Source organism: Artemia sp. Qi Xiang Cuo, chromosome 9 (assembly GCF_049724085.1).
Source record: "Artemia sp. Qi Xiang Cuo chromosome 9, ASM4972408v1, whole genome shotgun sequence".
Lineage (NCBI taxonomy): Eukaryota > Metazoa > Arthropoda > Branchiopoda > Anostraca > Artemiidae > Artemia > Artemia sp. Qi Xiang Cuo.
The window spans coordinates 21,606,528-21,630,583 of record NC_142802.1 but is presented as its reverse complement, the minus strand read 5'-3'; the positions used below and the strand labels follow the sequence as shown (position 1 = coordinate 21,630,583).

Here is a 24,056-nt window from a genome sequence, read left to right as displayed (position 1 = left end):
ATGCAAACTGGAGGGGTAAAATAGAGAGAGAGATCTAATAAGTAAATTAGACACGATTTATTTTCATTAGCTTTCACTTGCCAGGGGATGCTTTACAGGATATGTCGTCAATAATACCCAATGCAATGCTTTTACAGCGTCCTTGCAAAATTCCAAAACAGACATATCATTTGCATATTTCATGTCATCTGTATATTATCATCTATTTACATCATCTGTATAAGGTAAACTTACAGCGAGCAGTTAAGGACCACGTAAGGTTCCTTGCGACAAGTCACAAAAACTGGTACAAGATAAGGAGGTCCGGCGTACTCCTCCAAGAAAATTTACTCCCGAAAAATTCTCCCGGCATGTACAATTAAACAGCCAAAGGGATATAAAGGCAAATAAAAAGAGCGAAGAAAGGAAGGGATTCTAGAATATTCGACCCATATTTCAAAATATAAGTAGAATTTTAGAGGCAACAGCCTAGCGCTGCCTATAGCAAAGGGCCACAATGCTTCAATGTATTATTTATTTACCTTTTTTTCCAGAGCCCCTTCAAGAGGAAGGGATGATAACCTCCCATGTTCTTTTTAGCGGCCCTCTTCCAAACGATTAAAATTCAGTTAAATTTTAATCGATTAAAATCTTGTTCAAAATACTCTAGAGGTTAAATAACTATACCTCCAAGGATGACATGACCCCCTACAAACCCTGGGACTGGGGCTGTAAGTTATGCAACATGTTCATTGTTTATTTGGGAAAAAGAGGGGGGGGGAGGGGAAACAAGTGATTCTATCAGAATAACACCATTAGATTCAGCGCCTGAGAGAACCAAACTGTGGTGTTTTCAAGTTACTATTTACAAAAATGTGGAATTTTTAATTTCTTTTTCCCAGAAGAAACATCAAGGATGCATGCTTATTTTTATCTTATTTTTTTTTTTCAAGGATGATTGTGTCAAACCGATGGTCAAGGAAAAAGACTCATTCGAATATAAATAAATAGTTCTAGTGGCCTTTTAAAGTGACCAATAGATTATGCCACAGGAAAGTTGTGTTTTCAGCCATTTGATGACAGCAGACTAATACAGTTGCCACAATATGTGTTTATTTGTTATTTTCCAGGGGTGACCGTATAGAAACGATGATCCTAGAAGATTATAAGAGGCTCATTCAAATGGAAATAAATAGTTCTAGAACTTTTAAAAGTGACCAAAAAGATTTTGTCACAAAAAGTTGCGTTTTCTGCTGTTTTGTGGCACCAAACTGCAATTTTGACCAATGGACGACCAAGTAGTTATTACAAAGGAGGAACAGTGGGGTATTTTTAGGTGGGACGGGGGGGATCAGATGTATCAAAGAGCATTTTCTCTTTGAGTCGAGCCTTCAGCTAAAAATATAAAATAAGTTTTTGGGAAGGGGGGAGGTGGAAATTCACATTTAATTTCTCTTGATTCCCTGGGATGTGTTTGTTCTACACCTTCGTTATTGGAGCTGAAGGGGGAGGGGAAAACAGCGGCCCTCCCATCATAATCAAGGCAGGAGACATAAACTTTGCTTTAAACCATTTTTTTGGGGGGGGAGGGCTTGTATGACTTATTGAGGACTAGAGTGGAAATAGGTTTTATTTAGTTTCTGCACAAACAATACAAAGAGCTTTCCATTAACGACCAATTTTAGTATAAAGCGAATATTAAAGATGCTAGCAAGGGGTAGACAATGTATGGGGGAAAGCTTGACGCTGAAGAAACAGTGGACATGAAAACCTACTAGTTCTTTTCAAAAATACGTTATGATCAGTCATGACCAATCAGAACAAAAGCCTTCTCAAAGTCGACTAGAATAATTTAGCCAAGCATTTAGTAATTCAAGAATAAGGGACACTTACTAAGTAATGAAAGGGGGAGGAGCATTCAATATTGTCAAACTGGTTACCGTCTATAAACGGCGCAACTTTCGCTGGCAAAATATCTAGTTTTTTTGTGTTTTTTTTTCTAGTTGACTGAACATTTTATATTTTTCCTTTCTTTTGAAAAACGAATACATCGATGCTGGCAAAATATCTACTTTTTTTTTTTTTTTTTTTTTTTTTATGTCCAATTAAAACATTACACTAATTTTTTCTTTTTTTTTCTTTATTTAAGAATGAATGAATGGATCCATCCATCTATCTTTTATTTTCGCAAGACAGAAGAGCCCGAACGGTGTCAGTAGTGACCTCTTCCTCTGGTCATCAAGGCAATCAGCTTCCCGTTCCCTCACCCTTGTCTCAAGGAACGCAGCCAATTGAAGTCAACAACCGAAACGACCCAACCCAATCGACGGAAATCTCTTTTCAAACTTCGGACGAACCGTGCAGCTATTGCCACTCACTGGTTAGAGAGGAAGCTACGACTAATAAATGCTTTTTTTGTGGAGAGCTGGAACATGCCGCTTGTAGAGGAATCCAAGCTCATCTCTTCCTTGCAATCAAGATGCACGATCGGGATTCGACCCTTTTCAAGTACGAGTGCCAAAGCTGCTTTAAAAGAAGTGTCTTACTTGCAGCTGAAGCTAAGGGAAAGCCTTCAAACAGGTGGAACTCCATTTTGCAACGAGTAGCGCTGGCCCCTCATCATACCGCGAACCAAGCTCCCATTACAACATCAGCCAGCCAACAAACGCTTCTCAACTCTAGCTCTACTGCCGATGCCCTGCTCAAAGCAGAAGACAGAGGGAAGAGAAACGAACAAACTTCGTTGTGTCTGGACTTCCAGAATCAAAGACCGTGCCTGACAAAGTGACGGTGATCAAACTAATTGCAGAAAATGACCTTGGTGCAGAACTGCAAATTGACGACATATCCGGAACTCTGAGAATAGGAGCCCAAAGAGAAGACAGAAAGCCTCGTCTACTGGTGGTCAAGCTCAAGAAAAATTCGTCTGATTGCCTCGAAAAGCATAACAAGATAGTAAAGTGTACCCAAAACCTTAGAAGTTCTGCTGGCAACTTCACGAAATCGAACATTTTCATAAACCCTGATCTTACAACAAAGCAAAGAGCTAATCAACCTGCAAAGCGTCAAGCTAGAAGGTTGGAAAACCCGCAAAATCAATTGAGAAACCCACAAGGACAGTCCAGAATCCCAGGAGACCCTACTGAAAAGATACAACTAAACTGACGTCAGAGAAACTGAAGAAAAACAGAAAAAAACTATCAAATGTATTTACTTCAACCCTAACTCGCTTTTCAATAATCTCTCAGAAACAAAAGAATTAATCAGGAAGGAAAACCCGGATCTTGGTGTTACAGTCGAAGTGAAACCAAAAAATCGTAGATACCTACCGACACTGGCCGAATTTAAACTGGATGGCTACACTACCACTGCCTTAAACCTGGAAGATGAAATTGGCAGAGGAATAATATGCTACTGTCCCGAAGAACTCTTAGCTCAGCGCGTTTACTTCGGAAACGCGCTGCTTCGGAAAGCTAACTATCCCTAGCGGAAACAGCATTGTTGTAGGGGTAACCTACCGAAGTCCCAAGAGCTCTTTGGAAAATGACCAGGCGATATGCTACACAATTTCCTCTGTAGCAAGTAAGCAAGATCTGAGCCTTGTAATTGAAAGTGAATTCAACTTACCTAAGGTTGACTGGCCACAACGCTACACTGGCACTTTGACGCATGGACCTACACGTCTCTACATGGAAACGTTTAACGAAAACTATCTCGAACAGTTGATAGATGAGCCCACGAGGGTGCGTGGCAGCGACACCCCAAACCTCTTAGATCTCCTCCTCGTGAGTGATATTAGTATGGTAGAGAATATCGAAGTGCTAGCACCAGTTGGAAAATCTGATCATGCCGCTATGGCATTTGACATCAAAGCCAAACCATAAGCGAAATCACCAGCTCAGCTGAAGTGCAACTATTACAAGGGAAATTATCAAGCGATGAGACATGACCTCCAAAATATTGACTGGGAAGAAATATTCAAGAACCAAGACTAACCTGACAAACTCTATGGCATTTTCCTGTCGGTCATAAAAGAAGCGACACATTCCACTGATGAGACGTCACTCGCGGGTAGCATTGTTGAGCGAAACAACTAACCTCATAAAAGAAAAACAAGAAACAAGAAGCTTGGGATAAAATGAAATCGAAACTAAAAAATAAGCTTCCTGCTGACTCGGAAAGGGCTGGCTATTGAAAGGCTGCGAACAAAGTTCGAAAAGCAACCAACTTTGAAGCAAATGAAAGGGAACGGAAACTGGCCAATAGCCTGAAGAATAATCCAAAATTCTTCTTGAAATGCGTCAACTGAAAGCGTAAGAACGGAGATGGAATTCGACTTTTGTTTGACATGGAGCTGGACACCCTCATAGAAGACCCAAAGGCAAAGCAGACCTTCTTGGCAAGCGATTCGCAAGTCCCTATTTAGGCGCGAGACCTTAAAGAACCCATTCCCTCGACCACTAGCACAAAGGATCACGAGCCGATCTCCAGTATCAGCATAACTGAATCTTTAGTACTCAATAAATTGAAGGCTATAAACACGACAAAATCCCTAGGGCCGGATAAACTGCATCCAAGGGTTCTAAGAGAGACAGCTGACTTAACCGCTCGTCTGTTAACAGTTATATTCCAGAAATCGTTGGATAAAGACGAACTACCAAGTGTCTGGAAGAGAGCAGTCGTGTCACCTATCTTCAAATCTGGCAAAAAGAAGATTCCGTCAAATTACCGTCCGATCAGTCTCACTAGTATTCCCTGGAAGATTCCTGAGTCTATAATATCAGGCCATATTCTCGTCTATCTAAAAAGCAAACGAATTCTTAGTGATAAACAGTTTGGTCTTCATAAAAAACAATCTGCGGAAATTCAGATGCTCTACGCAGTGCAAGACCTCTCTTGATAAGGTACTTGAAATAGATGTTATCTACCTGGATCTCCAGAAAGCTTTCGACAAAGTGCCCCATAAGCGTCTACTTCTCAAGCTTACAAAATATGGCCTGGATGGGGGGCAAATACTTGCCTGGATAAAAAACTTTCTAACGGGGCGCAATCCTAGGATCTGTCCTAGGTCCCCTTCTGTTCAACCTTTATATAAACGACCTAGTTGATGATATTGACTCAACAATTCTGCTGTACGCGGATGACACCAAGCTATATCGTATCATCATGTCACCTGAAGACTGAAAAACTCCATGAAGATCTCGACCGTATTAGCGCCTGGATGAAGACTTGGCTGATGGAAATTAATATCCCGAAAAGCCACAACTTGACCCTCGGAGTTGAATGTTCATCTGCATCATACAGCATTGGGCCCACACCACTTGCTCAAAGCACGGTCGAAAGAGATTTGGGTATCAAGGTTGACAACAAGTTGACCTTTTCGAACCGCAATGAATTGACCATAAAACAGGCTACGCAGGTATCAGCGCTGATCAGGAGAACATTCAAGTGTCTCGATATAGAAATGCTCGCGACCCTCATCAAGTTGCTAGTCCACCCAATTCTCGAATATGGTCATTGCACAGTTCGTCCATCCCTGAACAAGGATATAGATGCACTGGAAGCAGTTCAAAGGCGGATGACGAATTTCTCCCCCGGTCTAAAAGACCTTCCCTACGAACAACGTCTTAGTCTGCTTCACCTACCAGCAATCTCATACAGATTTCTAAGGGGTGATATGATCGAGCTGTACAAGCTATGCCATGGCTGCTATGACAACGTCCCCGGAGAAGCACTGCTGGTCTTTAACAAAAATCATCTACGTGGCCATCCCTTAGAGTTTAAAACTGAAAGGTTCTACAAAGATGTAGGCAAATGGGCCTTTCGAAACCGATTCGTCGACACCTGGAACTCCCTACCCAAAGATAACGTCCTGGCACCCTCCATCAGGTCTTTCAAGAGCACGTTTGACTAGGTACACCAAAGTCGTATGTACGACTTCAGTAACTTTAGAAGATTTATTTGAATTTTTGTATTTTCTTTTTTTTCTGTTTTGTAAGAGGCTCTGGCCTACGTTTTTGCATTATATTATTACTATAAAATATGACAAGAAATCAGAGTAACATACAGCTACACAAAAAGAAGGTACTTGTCCATTACTCAGAACACACCCAGGAATTTTGATCTGCAAGATCTGAGAAAAATTGGTTTAGGTTTCTGTGTTGAGAGACAATTAGCTTAGGCTCAGTGGAAAAACTAAGTTGCAGGTATATTTTAATTAAATATTTAATGTATAGAGTTGATATTTTGGTTAGGTTATATTAGGTTACATTTTGCATGCAGCCCCGCTATACTTAACTTAACACCCAATCCCCTAGTCTGCAAACATATAGCCAAAATTATATATCCAATCTATCTCCCGATGCGTCTCAGTTTCAACCCGTGTACCTGTAAATTGAATCAACTTGGGTGTGTCCTGAATAATGGAGTACCAAAAACAAAAACCCAAATATATATGCACAGAAGAAAAACCAGAAAACGTTCGATCTGTCCCAAGTCAAAATACAGTGCACATTAAGCTATGTATTATCTACTATAGGAGTTAACGCAAGGATATGCACAGAATAAAAACCAGAAAACGTTCGATCTGTCCCGAGTCAAAATACAGTGCACATTAAGCTATGTATTATCTACTAAAGGAGTTAACGCAAGGATATACACAGAAGAAAAACCAGAAAACGTTCGATCTGTCCCGAGTCAAAATACAGTGCACATTAAGCTATGTATTATCTACTACAGGAGTTAACGCAAGGATATGCACAGAAGAAAAACCAGAGAACGTTCGATCCGTCCCGAGCTAAAATACAGTGCACATTAAGCTATGTATTATCTACTATAGAAGTTAACGCAAGGAATTTCATCACGATTACGTAAAACTTATTTTTATCCTTAATTTGTTTTCATTCGGCCTTCCAGATGGTCGGTAATGTCTTTGGTTATTACAAGTAGCAACGGACTGCCTGAAACGGAGCATATTTATAATTGAGTAAGATTCATCCAGCCTTTTCTTCGTCAACTCTCCGAGTTAACGAAAATCCCCTTTTCCGTTTTTTTTTCTTCTAAAACAATAAGACTCGCTCCAAATTGACTTCATTAGTAGTGAATGTTTGCCCTAGCCTATAATTTACAAAAAAAAAAATGTTTTATTGATTGCTGTAGGTTTACATAATAAAAGCTAAATTAAAGTCTGACTGCTAAATTCCGTCATCACAAAAATGGTATTATCGATTTTGAATTGAAATTATCAAGTATTTTCAGTAGGTTGCATCAAGATATGGTTAATTCTAGAAAGAGAAAAGCCAAGACAGATAGACCAAGTAACTGAGATGGCAAATGTTTAAATGGCTGCGGCACTGGTAAATGACTCATAGAAAAGTAAAGCATTATCATTTCCGACCCTGTTTTGCTGATTTACGCGCCTCCCTACGCATGCTTCTGGAGGCAAAGAAGAATTTAAAGTCTAAGATGAGGTGATAGACAAGTATCTAAAGTGAACTTACTTCAGTCACAAATCCTTGCAAAGTCCTTCCTGCTTTTTTCAAGTTGCTTTCTAATTCTTCAATAGTTGTTGTTTTTTCCCGAAGAGCATTTTCCAATTCTTGAATTTGCTTCTGCTTTTCATCGAGGGTTATCTGGATCTCAACTAAAATTTTATTCTGCTGTTCTATCTGCTCTTCTCTTTCCTCAATTATTTGTATCTTTTGCTCAATCTCTTGTGCCTGAAACAAGTACGTATTTACTCTAGGGTCCATTTTACTTAATTACACAATACAAGGCAAATACACTCTTTTCGTTTTCATTTCATGAAAATGAGCTGTCATGGACAGAGAACGCTTCTTTTCTAGAACTAACCAAAGATAGCCCACAATTGAAGAATTTTAGAAAGCGACTTAATAATCCTCCAAAATATGCTTTCAAATAAAATGTTTGTTTTGGTATTTTGCAGCGAAATGAAAATAAATATTTAGCAAATATATATATATATATATATATATATATATATATATATATATATATATATATATATATATATATATATATATATATATATATACTTTAATAATTATTGGGAAATCACCAATTTCCCGCGATTTCCCGCGAAATCGCCAAAAATAAATTAAAATATCCTAAAGTAAAACCAAAGAGAAAAAGAGAGGCTACTTCCCTACACTTCTTTGTTAAAAAGTGTGCTTTGATTCTATCGGCGTATTTTTGTGACGCCGATCTTCGTAGTTTTTGTTCCAGTCACATTTTATTTATGTGTGTTTCAAACAGGAAACTAAATGACCCAGGCAATTGCTATTTTTTGTATTTATCAACTACTGCTATCTCAAATCTTAAGCCAGTAACAAAGAACGCAAAATACGATTGGTTCTTCTGTATGAAAATTTAAGCAAGTAAAAAGAACAAGAGGTTTTGAATGCGCAAAACTTCTTTTACAAGTAAACTCTGTTTCTCTGGCAAAATTCTAAATAAAAGTACGCTCTATTAGGGTAACGCTCCACATTTTCGCTCAACGGTCAAGCGGTCAAACATCAAGATCCGCTTATGCAGCCCAACTCTTGTTCCCACGGCAGCTACATACTATCTCCTAACAAGAATTAGACAATTTTAGCGTTTTTTTTTTTTGTTTTTTTTTTTTTTTTTTTTTTTTTTTTTACTGCAGAAGGTTATTTCCAAAGTGTCGCAAAACTCATATTATAGCAGAATGAACAGTTTATAGAAAACCTTGATTTTCGTCAATTGAAATCAAAACTCATCGACTTTCATTTAAACTCTTTAATATAGACAAATAAGCCTAGAATTGAGGCTATTAAGAAAGAAACATGAAAAAAAAAACAATTCTTACTTCATAATAAGCATAATAATTGCATTTAACACATTGTTACTGCGATTCAACTAGTCTTCCCCCCCTCCCCTAGAGTGTAAATACAGGCTTTAGCCCGAATTACATATTTCCTATGAGTTTTCGGTTTCCTGATTTTGTCAGCGTCAATTTAATTTGCGGGCTGACCGGTTCGGGGTAAAATATAGTGGAATTGCAGTCATAATGTGTTAACTACAATTATTCGGCACATTATAAAGTAAGAATTGCTTCCTTAGCATGTTTCCTTCTCAACAACCTCAATTTTAGGCTTATGCCAAATAAAGGCTATATCAAAAATCAAGTTTTAACCGTTGCCTTCTTATAACGTAATTGTTCATTACACTTTCTTTTATACATTCTCATTCTCATACACATGTAGATTTGGCAGTGAAACTGATTCTTCTTTCCCAGATGGCACATTGATCTTAATTAAAAGTTAATTAGTCGCCGCTTTTATCTCCCCTTTCCCCTGCATATTCTCATCATGACCTAACTTTTATTACACCCGAGTTCCTTTACATGAGACAAGAATAACAATTAATTCTCCTCGATTTACAATAATAGAGGACAGTTGCCTTTACACTTGTAAACCCTAAAAGAAATTAGTTTGCACATTTCCTTCCTTTATCTGAGTAGCGAAAGTCTCGGAAATCATTGACAATTTTGTTTCAAAAGCTTCCAAAAAACAAAAAAAAAGCCAGGCGTATAGAATTTTTATAGGATTGTTGGTGCATTCAATGGAAAAGCAGAGATGAAAGTTTTAGAAGCAAACACACCACCGCTTTGGAGTAAACGTTAAAAAAACTAAAAAATTTGAGCATAAGATATAAAAGCTATAGCGTGATATGGATTGCAATAGATATACAGTGCACACAGAGGAGTTGCATGGACATAGAGATGAAAAACTTTCAAGATTCCAGAATTTTATTTCCAAGCTGTCAAAAAAATTTTTTTTTTGTATTACTACACTTCTAAAATAAAAGGTATCCATGTTTTACTTTAAACAATACAATCCACAGTTCAAATATTTTGAAAGGGGGAGCTACCATTTCGGCGAACCGTCACAAATACGAAACGTCATAACATCTAAAAAAATTTATAAGTTTATATAATAGTAATAATAGCTTAGGAATAAATTTCGGCTATATATTTGCACATCAGGGGGGTGGGGGTAAAGCATATCATACATTAGATATGTAACCTAACCTAGGTACCTTTTCTCCCTTAACCCCGAAAAACTAAAGCTTTAAAATTTTAGATGTTATGACGGTTAGATGTTCTGACGAATTTTTTTGTCGATATTATTACGGATTTTGTACTGCTCCTGACGTTCGTGCTCCTGACGGTTCAATGTTATGACGCCTCCCCTTTTGAAAGCCGATCGAACAATAAAAGAATTTACAATTACCAACCGGCTATATTTGCTGCTGTCTAAACTACTTAGGAAACTTTAGCGTAAAGAGCTGGGGTTAAGGGGATAGCACTCCTTCTCAAAAGTAAGCTAAATTCATTCCGGCTCTTGCAAGTTTTAATTACACTCTTCGTTTTCACTGAAAAGCTGTTTGTTTTTTCCTAAAGAAGGCCTATACTTAGAAGCCAATTCTAGAATGTCCAGGATTAGAACAATGTCACGCGTATAGGATGGAGTTAGATGCGTTACGTGGCTATTGGCTCCGTTAACACACTAAAGGACAATTTTCAATTTTTGCCCTCTCCTATAAAGTTTAAATGATCAAAATTCAATATAAAATTCTTATTTCTAATACAATTCAAAACAATTGTCAAATAATAAAAAGAAAATTGTCAATAATATACTACCACTAGCATAGTTGTACCACCTGGCAATTACATCCATCATTTATAGTTGGCATACTATTGTATGGATTAATACGATCCAACTAGCCATTATATACTAGGCTTTTGATTTATCCCTATTTCTAACGTAGTATTTACGCACTCATATGTGTACAACCATATGTGCACAGCCATTTTTTGGAGAGAGAGAGGGGGGCCCAATGTTGTTTGCAATGGGGTGAATGAAGTACGAAAAGACAGGAAGCACGTTTGGTAAGGGGTTGCCTGATTTCCCAATTTCGGTAAAAATTAACAGCTCGCGAGCGCCACGCGCGGTAAAAACGTGCTATACATTTATCGAATTATACCATATGTAGCAGGAAGAAGCGCGGCGTGACAGAAGCGTGCTACCAGTGGCGGAAAAGCAGCAATCCAAAATATACTCAAGGTTGTGAAGAATGAGCAACCATCACTTTTAGGCTACAATTCTCCCATTTTCTTGGATGAGTGATGCAGACCAATTCTAAGGACCCTTCCTTAAAATCGGCAGCAACTTCAAACTAACGCTGCACTGAACTGAAACTTTGCGGTTAATTAAATTCTGTTTTGGAATACTGAGAATTCCAGTTAAGACGAAGTTCAAAACCCTTGCAACGATCGTCTGCCTAAATATAGGACCAAGTCACATCAAAATACTGATGCAATCTGTGAGCCTTGTCAATTTTACTTTTTAGAAAACAGACAACACAACGATTTACAAAAATCAACAGAACAGATCCTGGTCCTTTACACTCTATTACTAAAAGGAACCCTAGTTCTAATTTAAGATTAATTATTGACTCAAAGTGTCGTCTGGAATTTACTCTTTGTTTACTATTTTGCGCTTTTTTAAAGTGGCAAGGAATTAACTATCCAAAACAAATATAAAAAAAAGGACAGTTGCTGAATAAAAGTGACTATATTTTTAATATATTGGAGCCTAACCAGAAATTGGGTTGCGGAGTGGGGGATTAGGCTAAAACAAAACAATATGTTCAGGGACTCTGTTTCGATTAGTGTTGGGCGATATTTTGATTAATCGATATATCGATGTTTTTACTTTCGATATTCGATATGCCGATATCGATATTTCGGATCAGTTTTTTGTTATCTCATGGATTTGCCGAAGTTCAGTTACGCAAATGGTAAGTAAAGGGTGTTTTGTATAACTTTTGAGTCAGTTCCGCCGTTACGTGATTCATCTGACCAGCCTTGGAAAACACTCTTTCAGAAGGGACATTGGAAGCGGACACAGACATGAATTTCATTGCAACTTCGTACAGGTGTTTTTGGGACCCCATAGCACGAGACTTCCACCACTTGAATGGACACGTTTCTCTTGAAACTATTGGCTCCCTATTGAAAGTTTGCAGAGCCATGATATATTCGGCTGCTGTCGAAGCATGTTCTGTATTGACTATATGGACTTCATCATGTGAACACCACAAACTTGTTTGATTCTGATATGACTGCATCACAGGGACTGCAATGGTACTTGTATTTTCTGATCGAGATTCAGCCAGCAAGGCCAAATCTATCTCGTTTGCAATTTTGCTCTCAACTTGTAGAAGATCGTCCAGTGGAACATACATTTTCTTGAAACGCGGGCCAAGATATGTGACAATTGCGACGGGTGTGACTTGATCAAGGCTTATAAACCTACAATGCATTTTATTCAGAAAAGCCTTTCGAAGCTCATCGGCCGCTGCTGAGAATCAACAAAAATCTACATAAACAAGGTGGCGTCTCAAAATTTTAGGCAAAGACAAGCCGTCCGAGATGGGGATAGTTTTCACAAGGTAGCTCATTAGCTGCCTCTTCAAAGGGTGTAAGCACCGCAATCACCTTTAAAATAACACCCCACTCACAATCAGTGACTATGAGGTCCACTTTACCGAGAAGCGCAAGCAAACTTGTTACCGACTCTTTCAAATGCTGTAGAATACGCAACATAGTGAGAAGCGAATTCCATCTAGTGGTCACATCAGGTTTTAGTTTTTTTGATGCAAACATTGTCAATAGAGAATCTGGCGCAACTTGTCGGTAGCTATAACACTACGTCTGAAAAAGCTGAAAATACTTCTATTGACGAGACGACAATTCAGTCGTCTTCTTTTGGATACTTCTTTTGGACGAGAGGCAACAATTCAGCAGTATCATTAATAGCACCACCCATAATCAAATTTAGAGTATGTCCGAAGCACGAAACATGTGTCCATCCTGTACCTACTTGGGATGCAGAATCCTTTGCGGCCCGAACTACTTTTGCTCCATTATCAGTTACTGCAGCAACAACATTTTCCTTGATCCCCCACTCAGTGGCAATTTTCATAAGGTGAGCCTTAATATCATCAGTAGTATATATATATATATATATATATATATATATATATATATATATATATATATATATATATATATATATATATATATATATATAAAAAAAAAAAAAAAATGAATACATTGACAGGTACATTGGAATTATATGACACTTTATAATTCCAATGTACCATGCACCTATGGTACATTGGTGACAGAATACATTGGAATTATATAATTTAGGTTGTATATTTGCACATTAGGGGGATGGGGCTAGGCTAGGTTAACCCCTCCCCCTCCCCCCTAATGTGCAAATGTATAACCCAGATTGGTTTCTAAAGTATTATATTATCATCATGTTTTGGTATTTTCCATTAGGATTAACCTAACTTCTCTTCTTGAGTGTTGGCGGTATAATATATAAATACCCGAAATTTTTCTAAGCTCTAACCAAATTTCACTGTCTTAGGTAAAGTTCCTGTTGTTTTACAATTTCAAACATTTGTATTTAAGGGGTTTAAACGTCTACAATGTGGTTCTCTGATTGTTTTGGGGTTAGGGAGGGAGGAAGATGCCTCAAAAGGTGCGTTTTAATACCAAAACATTCCATCTCTCATTGAAACTTCAGATAAATACAGAATTAGCTCCAAGGGAGAGACGAGGGGAAGGCGAAGGTAGAAACTAATATTTAATCCTCGGGGCGGTGTCCAGGATTTTGTTTGGGGGGCTATTTCTTTCGGTGGAGGGGGGAGGGGGTACAAAAAAACTTTAGAAAACATATTAAAAAGTATGAAATTGATATTTAATCCCTTTTGATGTCTGTGAATATTTTTGGTCTACGCTGTTACTATGAAAGTAAATAGTATAACATTAAATCTCAAACGGAGCAGAATTTATTCCGTCTAGGAGGGGTACTACCCCTTCCTCATCCCCACCTCCATCTCATGGTCGAGAAACTTCGGAGGGTGCTCATTACGTCAGAAATTGAGGGTTCTAGTCCTTTTTTAAGTCGAAAGTGATTTGAGACCAACCAGCAGCGGAGAATTGGGGGTTATTTCCCGGGGGTATTTTCCGGGAGGTAAACTCCAGCTCCCCCTTAACATACCTGATATTTTTGTTCCCGTAATTCAGCAACTTTCTTTTAAACATTACAGGAAGTATGCTCAGAAAATGACTCTCACCCCACGGGCGTAGGCAGCATATTGCTTAGGGGGGGGGCAGTCGATAGTGTGATGGAAGGCCTTTTATCAACTGCTTTTCCAACCATCTGCTTTTTCAGCCATATCTAATGTAAATTTTAAGGTCTAGGGGGGGCCGCTGCCCCCCCCCCTCACTACGCCCATGCCTCACCCTGTATTCATTCTAAAACTTTTATCTGGCATCAAGTTTCCAGACTTTTGAATGAAACAGAATCAAAAGAGGTGACAAAATATCTGTCCTTTTAAAGAACAGGCTAAGTTGAATTATACGTCACAATAAAATTAATTCTAAGAAATAGCCCTTTTTCATTCACCTAGCTCTATAATTTTCTTCAAGATATCACGGAAAGTTTTGCCCGAAAAGGAGATTGTTTACCCTGGATTCATCGTGTAGAACAAGAGCTTAACATGCGTCGACGAAGACCTTATCATCATTTCAATTATTTTCACTCAGACCACAGCCTAAACTTTAAAATTTCAACTTATATTCCACCATGACTAATGCTGAGTCCGCCATATTCTTCAAAACCGCCACACTAGTTTATTTTGAATCTGAGTGGAATGTTATCTTTTTCCAAAAGAGACAAATAAGTATGGACTGCGTCATCTGGAAAGTACTTTTTTCTCTTTTTCACTCCTCTTAAAAGCGGCAAGAGCTTCTGTTATCGAAAGCCAAAATATGCAGTGTTTATTTCAAAAGGAATGACAACTTCTGAATGCAAAGTATTTGAAATATTTAACACTTTATATTGAACGTAATAATGACTTGCAAATTCTAAACTGGCATCCAAAAATTATGTCCTTCGTAAATAAAAGAAAAAATAAATAAACACGTTTTTGGAAACAAAGAGTGAAACTGCAACTTAAAACGAACAGTACATATCACTTCTCGACTTTTGCAAGATGTAGGCTATAAATAAAAGGAAGCGTAATTAATTTGTCCCTACAATTATAGGCTTATGAAAAACTAGTGCTTTATTGAAAACATTAAACTTACAGAAAAAAAACAAAAATATTGTCTAGGAGGCGCACGGTCATTAAGAAGCCTACAGAAACACAACACACGATTCTAAAAGACTCTCCCTAATCTTTCAACAGCCATAATACCCCGAGCCATTTCTAAAGTTGGCAGTGCCCGGTGAAAAATTAATTACAGCACCCCCTCTTGGCTAAAAAAAAGCAAGACAGAATCAAAGTGGACAATCCCCAGCCACCCCTCCCCAGCCGGGTCGCCTGGGGCAGCTGATCCGGTTGCCCCCCCCCCCCTTTAACGGCTCTGATGATACCGATAACTTTTAGTTTAAAGATTGGATTTTCTAAAATCTCAAGCAAAAAACAAAACATTTGACTGAACTGTCATTATGTAGCCCAGGAAAATGACCGAAAGACTTATAACGTAACTCATTGCTCCCATCAGCCGTAATATAAATGGCTAGTAATATAAAATTCCATACCGTAGAGACAAACTTTAGTACTGCACGGCATGACAAAATAATAAACAATAATTCAAAATTCGGTTGGTTCTGTGTTTAGTATAGAAAATTTTGAGTTATGATGCAAATTTCTGGATAGTCGACAGTTCTATTAATACCAAGACAGCTTCACTTTAAAATGGTTTTCACTTAGTTTCAATGAATGAATCAGAACAGCCTAACTTACCGGAAGTTGTACCAAGTTAAGCGAACTAAAACCACACAAAACAGCCTTTATCTTTCTACAGTAAAACATATCCTAAAGCTGTTAATTTTTATACTGTAGGAGAAAAATCTAATTCGGTGTGGGTTTTCAGTAAAGCTCTAGTTTTGCATAATCCTTCAGACATACAGAAATACTATCAGACGGCTTAGCTGTACGAATTTATAGATATATGTTGCACAGGCTGAAAAGCGAGTATCCCTCTTCGTTTTGCAACCTTTTAAGCTTTAATGCTTCTCTTTACTTCCATCCACAATACTTTGTTTTTTATTCGGGTTACTATGGTACGTGATTCGTATCTTCTATCTTACAGCTACTGCTGCAACCACAATTCGATAAACTATATCGTATTTCTTAACTGACAAAAACAAACTTTATATTTGTATTACCTCAGTAAAGTTGAACGCTTAGTCGGGAAATATAGCCTACTCGGTTCATTACTATCATGTGGATTTCGAGTTAGATGCATAATTAGTTAGCTCTTTATTATAGATCTTCAACTTATTCCTTTATGTTACGGAGCCATGAATTACTAGATTATATGCCACTAGTCTTGGCAACTACGTAATTAGCAGGTGACATGCATATTAAATTGTGGACCCTTATGGACTGCCAACTAAAAGACCAATGGAATTTTTTTTTTTTTTACTTGTAAAAACGGCATGACATTGAATTGTCAAAAGCAAAATACACAGGATTATCCCCAATAGGAACAACAGCCACTGACTGCTAAGCATTCATATTAAAAAAAAAAAAAAAAAATTCCTTTGGTTTGCATAGTTTCCGACTTTTAGCTTAAGCTCACTATTAAGCAATCAAAAATCGTAGCTGATGGGAGAAAACACAACAAAAAAGTGTCAGCAAAACTGTACGAGTTACTTTGACCACTCTGCCTTATTTCTATGTGATTTGGGTACTTGTATGATATACCACCAACCACTCAAGCTGTTAATTCATTGACAAATTGTAAAACAGGCTTTTTTCCTTAGTTTCTTTCAGCTTAGAGTGAGACAAAACAAAGGGAGGTGATAGAAGAGATAGAAAATATATGATATTTGTACATTAGGGGGATGGGGTATAAAGTATTTGGACAGTGTGAAGTTAATAAAACAATTCTTACTACATAATATGCAGAATAATTGTACCTAAAACATTGGGCATGCAGACCCGCTATACTTCAACCAGCCCCCACACCTCTAATGTGCAAATAAATAGCCCAAATTTGTTTCTAAAGTATTACATTTTTTATCATACTTGGGTATATTTCATAAGAATTGAGCGTCAGAGAAACAAGTTCTACTTAGATGAAGAAAATTAGGTCGGGGCTATATCATACAAGTACCGTGATTTCTTTCCTTTTTTTACGAAACATCCAAGGGTATTTTGTTTTTTTTACGGAACGCCATGTGGCATATACACAGGATAATCGCACAAGATTTTAATGCTTAAAACTGTCCTTGCTACGTGAGGGCCTATAGTCTGCAATTCTGAGTTTGAGCCACGTCTTTTTTTTATATTTTTACCTCGTTGATTTTTATCTTTTATTTTGAAGTTTTTTTTTGTTTTATAATTCATTGCTTCCCTTTCGCTTGTCGTTTGTAGTAGGTAACAAACAATTTATTAAGTATTTTGAAGCATGCAAAATAATTCATCAATTGAACGAAATTATGTTTTCTAAATTTTAAATTGTTTGTCAAGAGTAGGTCTTGTAAAAATTTCAGAAAAAGTCGCCAAGAAAATTTCTAATTTAGACTTTAATCATGTTCAAAAGAAACATTCCATGAGACTTGTCAGCTGTTTCGGTAATATCGTAATAGCGCTCAAGAGAGAACTATGGAGAGTGGATTGATTATACACACTATGAATAAAGCACGGCCAAGAAGAATAGACGTGTTTACTATATTCAATGATCGACAAATGTACCGTTAAAGAAAAGAAGGAACCCTATGCACCAGATACGAAACTCTAAAAAAATAAACTGAGCAATGTCACAGACAAATTGACAGTCATTCTTGACACTTTCAAGAATGACTGTCGGTTCTTTTCGACCAACCGTCTAGGGCTAAACGGAAAGCAGGTCGTCCTCGTCTGGGGTGGGAGGACGTCATAAAGAAAGATTTAAAGGAAATGGGAACTTCGTGGGCGTGGGAGGGTGTAAAAAGGGAGGATTTGAATGGATTGGGATGGAGGAGGACCGTGCGTGGTTGTGTTGGCCTCAGGCAGCTTGGTGCTGAGGTGAATTGTTATTATTATTAGTAGTAGTAGTATTCTTGACACTCAAAACAAGTGCCAATTCTAAATCAGATAAATACTTTCAATGGCTAGATTTCTGTTTTTATAACTAAGTTTAAATTTTTGATTACTTGACAAAACCTTTCATTATTTTTAAAATCGTCTGGATATAATAATTTTTCTTTTCATTGCGTATGATTATTGTCAAATTTGAATTAGAAAACGGACTTGACTTAAAAATGACCTGGAGGGAGAAGGGCTCAGACGTGTATTTGACTCCATTTTTAAGACCGAAAATTAAAAACGTTTAAGATTATTCAAGATAATCATCATTAAATCTAGTAACGATGGCGTCAATTCACTAAAATTCAGGAGGGAGGGGCAAATTATATATTTGAAAATCTAGAGTTGTGTTTGTCGTTTTTTTTAGTTTTTCAATGAAAACACCAAAAAGAGGCATTTTTCGATGAAAATACCCCCAGAGAGGATATTTCAATCTAGAAGGGGAGGGCTAAAAATCCAGGGTACACATTCTCCCCCTCCCCCGGCTGATGTCACTATGTAGTACAAGCATAACTTGTTCCTGACGGATGTTGAAAAAAAGATAACATTTTCAGCTCTTCCTGTATGGGCTTGGCTAAAGAGAAAAGACACTTAATAATAAGAAGGAAATCAATGCAAATCAATCGTGTTAAAAAAATACTATCCTGCAAAATCATAACACTAAACAATAACAGAGTTGGTTTAGTAAACTCAATTTTACGTTTCAAACTAAGCGCTGTCTCTTACAATATGATGAAAACTTTAAGATTCATTTTAAATCGCAGTAATTTTTTACACATTCTTTCGAAATCTTCCTTTCTGTCTTAATATATCCGGCGATCATTGGAAATAGCACATAGGTCTATAAATTTATGTTGTAGGCCTAAAATCTGTATCTCTATCCATAAGCTAAAATTTTTAACATGATGAAAACTTTATCTTCATTGGATTTTAGAAGTTTCTTCACACTGGAGGCCTTCAGCCAGAATCAAGCCAATGCCACATTATAGTAAAAGTTTATGAATGGTCTATATTCCTTGTTTTCTTGTCATACAGGAGGGTAGTAGTATGCTTCGTATGGATTTGCGTACAGGTATAGCAATTTCCATGTTATTTGCGTACAGGTATAGCAATTTCCTATGCTATTCAGGGCCTTTACGTGGCCCCTCCGTACCAACAGGTTTTTCTGGTAGAACCTTATACTTCGCGTACGCCCCCGTACCAAACAGGTTTTTCTGATAGATATTCTATTCTAGAGGTCATTACATCTTTGCCAAGAGATTTACGCAATTAATTAAACCTGTATTATAAAACCAGCGCGTCTTGTTTCGAGTTTTAACGGACAAGTTTTTGAAAAGCAGACAGTTTTTTTTCTTGTTTAGCATTCGCAAAAAAGGGGGTAATTAGTGAGTGGAAATTTTTTTAATGCTTTTACAATCGAAGATGTTTGATTAACCTTTGCAAAAAAAAGGGGTAATGGGATTTGTGAATTGGAGGAGATGCCATGATTATGTACTGTATAATAAACAAGTGATGTTTTGGAGCGTATTGTCAATTTAACGAGAAATGACTGAAAAGTGTTTTGAGGGAGATGGGTTGCATGGAGGGTTGAGTTGCATGAGAGTTCAGTTAAAGGGGTTACAGTTACACGTGGGTTTCGGTTATACAGGGGTTCAGTTACAAGGGGGTTCAGTTGCACGGGGATTGAGTTAAATGGGGAGTGAGTTCCACGAGAGTAGTGCTTTGTAGGGGTTTAGATTGTCACAGTTTTAAAAGAGCTTTACAGGGATTGAGAGACTCAGTTGCCGGATTCCGTGTGGTTTTTCTTTACTTGGTGGTAATTAAAAACTAAAATTGTGTGTTAAATAAGTAGTTTTTGTATCTTTTAAAAGAGCTTTAAGGGGATTTAGAGACTCAGTTGCCGGATTCCGTGTGGTTTTTCTTTACTTGGTGGTCATTAAAAAAGAAATTTTTGTGTTAAATATGTAGTTTTTGTATCTTTTAAAAGAGCTTTAAGGGGTTTGAGAGACTCAGATGCCTGATTCCGTGTAGTTTTTCTTTACTTGGTGGTCATTTGTTGTATCTTTTAAAAGAGCTTTACGGGGTTTGAGAGACTCAGTTGCCTGATTCCTTGTGGTTTTTCTTTTCATGATGGTCATTAAAAAATAAATTTTTGTGTTAAATTAGTAGTTTTTGTATCTTTTAAAAGAGCTTTACGGGGTTTGAGAGACTCGGTTGCCTGTTTCCGTGTGGTTTTTATTTAGATGGTGCTCATTAAAAACGAAAATATTTTGTTGAATAATTAGTTTTTGTATCTTTTATAATAGCTTTAAGGGGTTTGAGAGACTCAGTTGCCTGATTTCGTGTGGTTTTTCTTTACTTGGTGGTCATTTGTTGTATCTTTTAAAAGAGCTTTACAGGGTTTGAGAGACTCAGTTGCCCAATTCCGTGTGGGTTTTCTTTATTTGGTGGTCATTAAAAACTAAATTTTTGTGTTAAATAAGTAGTTTTTGTATCTTTTAAAAGAGCTTTAAAGGGTTTGAGAGACTCAGTTGCCTAATTCCGTGTGGTTTTTCTTTACTTGTTGGTAATTAAAAACGACATTTTTGTGTTAAATAAGTAGTTTTTCTATGTTTTAATAGAGCTGTAAGGGGGGTGAGAGACTCAGTTGCCTTATTCCTTGTCGTTTTTCTTTACTTGGTAGTCATTAAAAAGAAAATTGTGGTGTTAAATAAATAGTTTTTGTATCTTTTAAGAGATTTACGGGGATTGAGAGACTCAGTTGCCGGATTCCGTGTGGTTTTTCTTTACTTGTTGGTCATTAAAAATGAAATTTTTGTGTTAAATAAGTAGTTTTTGTATCTTTTAAAAGAGCTTTACGGGGTTTGAGAGACTCAGTTGCCAGATTCCGTGTGATTTTTATTTAATTTTTGTTCATTAAAGTATAACTTGTTGTGTTAAATCTGTATGTGTTTTATCTATTAAAAGAGCTTTACGGGGTTTGAGAGACTCTGTTGCATGAGTCTATTTGATTATTGTAGTGTGGGTGGTATATAAAAACGAAATTTCCTGAATAATACTAGTATTATGTAACTTTAAAAAGATATTGAATATATTGGAAAGTCTATCTTTCCTGTGACCGAGTGGTTGGTGGTTACAGGGGGGAAAATCAAATCGATATGATGGTTTTAGATTTGAAGTGCTTGTATCTTTTAAATAAGATTTACGGGGTTTGAGATACTCAGTTACCAGATTCCGTGTGGTTTTTCGTTACATGGTGTTCATTAAAAATGAAATTTTTATGTTAAATAAGTAGTTTTTGTATCTTTTAAAAGAGCTTTAAGGGGTTTGAGACACTAAGTTGCCTTCTTCTGTGTGGTTTTTCTTTACTTGGTGGTCATCAAAACGAAATTGGTGTATTAAATAAGTAGTTTTTTTATCTTTTAAAAGAGCTTTACGGGGTTTGAGAGACTCAGTTGCCTGATTACGTGTGGTTTTTCTTTAATTGGTGCTCAATAAAAAAGAAATTTTTGTGTTAAATAAGAAGTGTTTTTTTATTTTAAAATAGCTTTAAGGGGTTTGAGAGACTCAGTTGCCTGATTCCGTGTGGTTTTTCTTTACTAGGTGCACATTAAAAACGAAATTTTTGTGTTAGATAAGTAGTTTTTTTTATCTTTTAAAAGTGCTTTAAGTGGTTTGAGAGACTCAGTTGACTGTTTCCGTGTAGTTTTTATTTACTTAGTGCTCATTAAAAGCGAATTTTTTGTGTTAAATAAGCAGTTCTTTTATATTTTAAAATAGCTTTAAGGAGTTTGAGAGACTCAGTTGCTTGATTCCGTGTGGTTTTTCTTTACTTGGTGCCCATTAAAACGACAATTTTGGGTTAAATAAGTAGTTTCTGTATCTTTTAAAAGAGCTTTACAGGGTTTGAGACACTCTGTTGGTTGATTCCGTGTGGTTTTTCTCTACTTGGTGCCCATTAAAAACGAAATTTTTGTTTTAAATAATTAGTTTTTGTATATCTTAAAAGAGCTGTACGGGGATTGAGAGACACGTTTGCATGAGTCCGTGTGGTTTTTCTTTAATTGTTGCACATTAAAAACGGAGTTGTTTTGTTAAATAAGGATTGGATGTATATTTTAAAAGATCTATAAGTGTTTTTAGATACTCGGTTGCTTGATTACGGGTTGTTTTTATTTACTTAGTGCTCATTAAAAACGAAGTCTTTGTGTTAAATAGGCCTAAGTAGTTTTTTGTATCTTTTAAAATAGCTTTAAGGGGTTTGAGAGACTCAGTTGCTTGATTCCGTGTGGTTTTTCTTTACTTAGTGCTCATTAAAAACGAAGTTTTTGTGCTTAAATAAGCAGTTACTTGTATCTTTTAAAATAGCTTTACGGGGTTTGAGAGACTCTAGTTGCTTGATTCCGTGTGGTTTTTCTTTACTTGGTGCTCATTAAAAACGCAATTTTTGTGTTAAATAAGTAGTTCTTGTATCTTTTAAAAGAGCTTTACAGGGTTTGAGACACTCTAGTTGCCTGATTCCGTTTGGTTTTTCTTTACTTGGTGCTCATTAAAAACGAAATTTTTGTGTTAGAATAAGTAGTTCTTGTATCTTTTAAAAGAGCTTTACGGGGTTTGAGAGACTCGGTTGTCTGAGTCCGTGTGGTTTTTATTTACTTGGTTCACATTCAAAACTAAATTTTTGTGTTAAATAATTATTTTTTTTTATATTTTAAAATATATTTAAGGGGTTTTAGAGACTCTGTGGAATTATTCCGTGTGGTTTTTCTTTAATTATTTCTCATTAAAAAATAAGTTTTTTTGTTAGATAATTTTTTTTTTGTATATTTTAAAAGTGCTTTAAGGGGTTTGATAGATGCTGTTGCTTGATTCCGTCTGGTTTTTCTTTAATTAGTTATCATTAAAAACGAAGTTTTTGTGTTCTTATTTGAGAAGTTAACTTTAGTATTTTATGGTTTTACCTGTCTGAAATCATGAAATAGAATAGTGAATTACCAGTTTAGGGTTTTCAAACTTAAGTTTCTTAAATTTTCTTGTGTGTTTGACTCCTGGAGTTTATTATTTGAGAAGTTAACTTAAGTATTTTTTGGTTTTACGTGCCTGAAATCATGAATTATAATAGTTAATTAGCAGTTTAGGGTTTTCAGACCTAGGTTTTTAGATTCTCGTGGGTGTTTTTTTCCTTGAGTTTATTATTTGATAAGTTAAGTAGTTTTTGTATCTTTTAAAAGAGCTTTACGGGGTTTGAGAGACTCTTTTATCTGATTCCGTATGGTTTTTATATAATTTGTGCACATTTAAAAAGAAATTTTGTTTTTAATTATAAGTTTTTTTGTATATTTTAAAATGGTTTTAAGTGGTTCGAGAGACTCTGTTGACTGTTTCCGTGCGGTTTTTCTTTAGTTACTGCTCATTGAAAAATAAATGTTTTTGTTAAATAATCAGTTCTTGCATCTTTTAAAATAGCTTTAAGGAGTTTGAGAGACTCAGTTGCTTGATTCCGTGTGGTTTTCTTTACTTGGTGCCCATTAAAAAAAAAATTTTGTGTTAAATACGTTGTTCTTTTATCTTTTAAAAGAGCTTTACGGGGTTTGAGACACTCTCTTGCCTGATTCTGTTTGGTTTTTCTTTACTTAGTGCTCATTAAAAATTAATTTTTTGTGTTAAATAATTAGTTATTGTATCTTTTAAAAGAGCTTTACGGGGCTCGAGAGACTCGTTTGTCTGATTCCGTGGGGTATTTCTTTAATTTGTGCACATTCAAAATGAAGTTTTTTTTGTGTTAAATAAGTAGTTTTTGTATCTTTTAAAATAGCTTTAAGGGGTTTGAGAGACTCAGTTGCTTGATTCCGTGTGGTTTTTCTTTACTT

At 36.4% G+C, this 24,056-nt stretch overlaps 3 protein-coding genes across 3 annotated transcripts in view; 2 read left to right on the top strand and 1 right to left on the bottom strand.

The window, feature by feature from the left end:
- LOC148948443 (uncharacterized) overlaps positions 1-7,693 on the bottom strand; it is a 63,901-nt gene extending 56,208 nt beyond the window's left edge. The window contains exon 1 of the mRNA XM_089094369.1: positions 7,479-7,693. The gene's annotated coding sequence lies outside the window, so the exon portion shown is untranslated. The remainder of the gene's footprint in view (positions 1-7,478) is intronic.
- Positions 5,120-5,893, top strand: LOC148948444 (uncharacterized). Its single transcript, XM_089094931.1, has one exon. The coding sequence runs from the start codon at positions 5,120-5,122 to the stop codon at positions 5,891-5,893; it is 774 nt and encodes a 257-aa protein (XP_088951057.1).
- A 5,875-nt stretch (positions 7,694-13,568) lies between the features above and the next one.
- Hus1-like (Hus1-like checkpoint clamp component) overlaps positions 13,569-24,056 on the top strand; it is a 23,923-nt gene continuing 13,435 nt past the window's right edge. The window contains exon 1 of the mRNA XM_089094929.1: positions 13,569-13,580. Within this exon, the coding sequence (XP_088951055.1) occupies positions 13,569-13,580 (12 nt within the window). The remainder of the gene's footprint in view (positions 13,581-24,056) is intronic.

Coding starts and splice junctions, on each gene's coding strand:
- LOC148948444 (XM_089094931.1), top strand. CDS start 5,120: ATGACACCAAGCTATATCGTATCATCATGTCACCTGAAGACTGAAAAA.